The sequence below is a fragment of the Lactuca sativa genome, chromosome 4 (genome assembly GCF_002870075.4).
Source record: "Lactuca sativa cultivar Salinas chromosome 4, Lsat_Salinas_v11, whole genome shotgun sequence".
Lineage (NCBI taxonomy): Eukaryota > Viridiplantae > Streptophyta > Magnoliopsida > Asterales > Asteraceae > Lactuca > Lactuca sativa.
The window spans coordinates 213977201-213983067 of NC_056626.2; the positions used below are offsets into that span (position 1 = coordinate 213977201).

The window sequence follows — 5867 nt, forward strand, 5'->3', positions numbered from 1 at the left end:
GCGAGTAGGTCACTTAAACACATGGCCCAGCCCGTTGCTACTCGACGAGTCAGGGCATCAAAATCGTCGAGTAGACCTTGAAATTATGAAATATAACCATAAATCAATACCTGAGAATCGGGGCTTTATAATTCTTCCCCACTTGAACTAGACTTCGTCCTCGAGGTCTGCCGCGGTGAACAACTCCAGATAGTGCTCCCGCATCATTGACTCCAGCATCCATGTCCACTCGTACCCTCTTTGGTTCTCCCACTGTACCTTTAAGAAAGGTATCTCCTTGTTCCGTAGAACCTTCACTTTCTTCTCCAGAATGGTCACAGACCTCAACATAATTTAGGCGGTCATCAACTTGATTGTCATCCAATGATACCACCACCTCCTGATCCATAATGCACTTTTTCAATTGCGAAACGTGAAAAGTGTTGTGGATCTGACTGAGCTCCTCCGGTAGCTCTATTCTATAAGCCACCTTGCCAACCCTACTAATAATCCTGAATGACCCAACATACCGGGGACCTAATTTCCCCTCTTCCTGAAGTGGATCACACCCTTCCAGGATGAGACCTTCAGGAGCATTATGTCCCCAACCTGGAACTCTAACTCGGATCATTGTCAGTTAGCATAACTCTTCTGTCGACTATGAGTGGTCTGCCCTCGCAGCTTAATCTGTTGAATCTTCTCGGTAGTCTACAGGACTACCTACACCTGCCCCATCACCCTATGTCCAACCTCACCCCAACAAACTGGGGTGAGACATCTCCGTGCATACAACAGCTAGAGGGTCTGTATTGTCCACTCGCTCTGACCATCGGTCTGCGAATGATACGCTGTGCTAGAATGCAGCCGCGTGCCCAGTTCTTCGTGGAACTTCTCCCAGAAACAGGAGGTAGATCTAACATCTCGGTCGAAAACAATGGAGACCGAAACCCCGTGGCGAGCGACGATCTCGCGTACATACACATCGACCAACTTATCAGCCGATGAACTCTCCCGTATGGCCAACACATGGGGACTCTTGGTCAATCGATCGACGATGACTCATATAGCGTCCGTGGCAGCTTGGTAATGAACTCCATCGTGATATGTTCCCATTTCCACATAGGAATCTCTAGGGGATGCAACATACCGTGCAACCGCTAATGCTCGACCTTGACCATCCTACACATCAAGCACCTATCGACATACCAAGCTATTTCTCGCTTCATGCACGACCACCATGATGAATAGAAAAGTGAGACTTGTGAGCCTCCTCCATCACTATCTGTCTGACCCCACCAGAGATTGGCAACCATAACCGACCGCATCGGGTCAACAGTCCCAGGCTATCCTGCACAAACCGAGTGTTCTCACCCCTGATCCTCTCCAGCTTCCAGTTCTCTGGTCGAATGCCCTCAGCCTAAGTCCAAGTACAAAGTTGCAGCTTCCAATTCTCTGGTCGCCGAGTCCAAGTACAAAGTTGATATTGCCATATTTATACATGTTTTTAGGCAATATTCATTTACAATTTTATTAAGATTTTGGTTATTAGCATAGAATAATGGTACTTATAAGCTTAAATTATATTTTGCAGCCAAATAGAAGCGTTTTTGGAGAAAAGGACTAGAAATGACAAAACATGGAACTTTAGAGACTTGGAGAAAAAAGAAGAAACCAACGAAATCAGCTACACTCACGACGTGAACCACAAGTTCACGACGTGACTTGAAGATTCTGGAGGATAAGTATGCACGAAGTAATACTCCTTGACCGATAAGGATATATCCTAATTCACGACGCGAATGAACTATTCACGATGTGAAGCGCAAATTTTGAGATAACTATATATACTCTTGCTCATTACAACTTTTGGGACTTTTTGGCTGCTTGGAGGGTTCCAGGAGATGATTTTCAGAAGTAGAAAAGTTATGGAATAAGGTTTCAACATCAAAGGAGAGAAGGAGTTCGTATTGGTTTAAGAATTTGGTACACTTTAATTATGTCTTTGAATAAGAGTTATTTGTGTTTGTTAGCTAGTATGTCCATTTAAATCTAGATGCTTCTATTAGCTAGATGAAGCTGGAACTCATGGTGTAATACTTTAGCTTTGATATACTTGTTGGCTAAGACTTGTGTTGGATTGATTGAACTTAGCATGTTTGATTAGTATTTGATTACTTTGATCTCTTATTCTGTGTAGTTAATGACCATTACTTTACATGAATCGAAATACCTGGTAATTTGGTGAATATTAAATTATTAGATCAAGGATCAAACCAATCTTAGTAAGCAATTAATTATTGAATTATGGTGTGCTGGAGAACTCATATTATGACCATAAGTGTGGTTTGTTAATCAATCTTACATACCTCCAATCCATTAAATAATTAATTATGTGTTAACTTAAGGGTGAACATACTTTTATTTACATGGATTAATTAATGTTAGTAGATTTAGAACTAAGTTGCTAATACTATCTTAATTGGTAACCAACAGTAATTGTCATAGCTAATTTATAAACCATTGAGGGAAAGTGGATTCAAACTAACAGAAGTGTTTTGTTTACTGATTGAATTTGTGCTAAATAATCAAGTTTATCTAAACTTGAAAAATTAGATAAATCCCATTTCTTTGTTAGTAATCAGGTTAATTTAGTAGTAGATAGTAATTAGTCAAAACTATTCCCTGTGATCGATACCCAACTTACCTGACTATTCTATAATTTAACTAGGTACACTGCCTATGTGCAATTTAGTTAGTTAAGTTAGTTAGGTTATAAATATAAAATTTGGTGTAGCTATTTGCATGCATCATGTTTTTTTGCACCATTTCCGGGGAACGGCTTAATTGTTAGTTGATTTATTTGCTTTAGATTAATCGATCCTTTTTGTGGGGTAAAATCTGCAAAAAGTTACTTTTACAGCTTAAATTTTTGTTTAGTATGAGATTCACAAATTGAGCCATAAGCTCACGACGTGAGTATAGTATATTTTTGTTTTTCTTGGTTTTTCTATTCTGTTAGTATTTTGCGAAAACACGAGGTGGTGACCTTTACCACGGCATGGTGACCAGTCAGTAGGCAATTTTATTTAGTTTTAGTTCAGTTTTACGTTTTTATTTTTTCTTTTTTTGCAAAAGTTCATGACCAGAGGCTCTAACACACCTTTGGTGCCAGCACTTGAAGATCCAGAGTCAGCCCTTCACAAGAAGACAGATTAGAACGCGAGAGTGAGCGAAACACCAAAAACGTCATATTTTAAAGACCTCAAATCAGTCTTTGGAAGGAAGTCGAGAAAGAAAGTAGGAGAGTCGAGTACATCATCAAAGGACAAAAGCAAGATAGAAAGCTTTGAGCAAGATCCAAACCCAAAGGATATCGTATACGAAACCAAGCTCGAATTTGCATTACATAGAAATGAATCCGAAGACGAGTTTGATAATGAAATGACGGATATTGCGGATATGTCCACGGGAGCTTACAAAAAGCGAATTAGAGATGATGCTGGTCCTGGCCAAATACAACCTTAAATTCCTGCAACTGCCCCATTTGAACTGAAAGGACACATCCTAGCTGCATTAAGGGATGTACCATTTTTTGGAAAGGATCACGAGGATGCTTATAAGCATTTGGATGAAGTGAATGACATAGCAGATTATTTCAATATCCCAAATGTTCTAAGAGAGACAGTCTTGCTAAGGATGCTACCAGTCACTTTTAAAGGAGCTGATAAAGATTGGCTAAAGGCACTACCACCCAGTGCAATCACTACTTGGGCCAATGCGTGAACAGTTTTTGGATCATTTTTTGCCACCTTCCAAGATAGCTAAACTCAAAAAGGCAATAGCAAATTTTGAGCAAAATCTAGGTGAGTCACTCTATGAAGCATGGGAGCGCTATAAGGGATTGTTGACAAATTGTCATCAAAATTACCTCAATATACAACAAGAAGTGTCAATCTTTCATGATGGTGTTAATGTCATGACAAGGCAACTCTTTGATTCCGAAGGACCACTTACCAAGAAAAATCTAGGGGAAGTTAAGGAGTTAGTGGAAGAATTTGCAAAGCATTCTCTTATATATCATAATTCAAGAAGTGAGGGAGTAAAAGGAAGCGGGGGTGGAAATTCTACAGACATGGCTGCTGTGATGGCCATGCTTGATACAATGGACAAGAGTATGACAAAATTAGACCAAACAATACATGCGATAAGAGTTGGATGTGAAAGGTGTAATGGTCCACACATGACCAAGGATTGCAGCTTAGATGATAATGGGTATAAAAAGGCTCAAGTTTGTTATTTGAGTGGGGAAAAGTATGATGAAGATTGGAGAAAAAAAAAGGAGTGGTTTCAATATGATGAATAAAAGAAGCAAAAAGAAGAGAAATATAAGTAAACAGGTTGAGGCTTCTACTAAAAAGAGTAACCACCAACCGAGACGAAAGTAGATTTGGAAAACATTTTGACCCAATTTACGGAAGCTTCCGAGAAAAGGCATGATGATACCCATGCAGTGCTAAAGAAATACATGAAAATAATGAAAGAACAGCAGACAATAATGATTGAACAACAAGCTTCATTAAGAAATCATCAAGCATCGATCCATAATCTCGAAGTCCAAATTGGTCAACTAACCACTTTGGTGAGCAACAAATTATCCTCACAATTTCATGAAAATAATTCTCAACCCCATGTTATGATGATTGAGACTAAAGAAAAGGCAATCTCTAAGTTCTTAAAAGCACTTGAAGTGGAACCGAAGCAATCCGATCCAAAGCTGGAAAATAAAAATGTTGCTAAAACACAGAAGTGACGATGTAAACCTCTTCAGTTCATGTTGTGTGACCAGTCTGAACGGAAAACTTTAGAAAACATTTCGGCTTATTGTCCGCCTTTACCATTTCCGTCCCGAGCTAATCTTAGTCCACTGGAAAGGGAGCATTTGGAGTTTATAAAGTACATCAAGAATATTCCTATAAATACTCCTTTTTTTGAGACGTTCGCTAAAATTCCCGAGTACGCAACATTCCTGCAAGATTTAATGGATACTCGTCAACAATTGAAGAAAAATTCCAAGGTGGTTGAGCAAAGTTCAAGGTTAGTGTTGGGAGAATTACCAAAGAAGATTGGAGATCCTGGACATCTCACTCTTCCATGTGAGTTTGGGAACAATCTAAAGACTTATGCTTCAGCCGATTCTGGGGCTAGCATAAATTTGATGCCTTTCTCATTTTACAAAAAGCTTAATATTCAGAAGATGAAGGCTACCAAAATGAAAATTCACATTGAAAACCGTTCAGTGACACAACCAAGGGGCATTGTAGAAGACATATTAGTAAAAATTGGAAATTTTGTTTTCCCAATTGATTATGTGATTATGGATATGAAAGAAGATCTCGATGTCCCCATTATTCTTGGTCGCTCATTACTTAACACTACTGGTGCCTTGGTTGATATTTGCGAGTCCAAAATCACTTTGAGAATAGGTGATGAAAAGGAAACTTTTGGAATAGAAGATGGTTTCCAAGGGAGTGATGTTCAAGGAGAGGTTTTCAATATAGATAAAGAGGATGAACTTGAAGAATTGGGGAAGTTGATTGAAGAAGAAATAAAAACAATTTAACAAGTCAAACAAACAAAACCAAGAGCATCCGCCCCGTTTTTAGTTGAATTCATTGCCTACACAAATCCAACTTCTTGGGTAAGTAAAGAAAGCGATGAAATATCAAGTGATGATGATGAAGACAAGGCTACTTCCAAGGAGACAAGTTCAATGGTGAAGGAAGTAAAATTCGTATGGAGCTGAAGAATGAAGAAAAATTAGAGACTAAAGGGATCAAAAGGAAGCTTGATGAAGACGAGAAAAAATCTAAAAAAGAGAACTCAAAGAA

At 38.9% G+C, this 5867-nt stretch overlaps 1 protein-coding gene and 1 non-coding gene across 2 annotated transcripts; one reads left to right on the forward strand and one right to left on the reverse strand.

Annotated features, from left to right (window-relative positions):
* Positions 1-3802: 3802 nt before the first annotated feature.
* On the reverse strand, positions 3803-3909 carry LOC111895885 (small nucleolar RNA R71). Its single transcript, XR_002851723.1, has one exon. It is a non-coding gene; the product is annotated as a small nucleolar RNA R71 (small nucleolar RNA).
* A 1108-nt stretch (positions 3910-5017) lies between these two features.
* Positions 5018-5599, forward strand: LOC111895868 (uncharacterized). Its single transcript, XM_023891923.1, has one exon. It carries the CDS (start codon positions 5018-5020, stop codon positions 5597-5599), a length of 582 nt encoding a protein of 193 aa, XP_023747691.1.
* Positions 5600-5867: the final 268 nt, after the last annotated feature.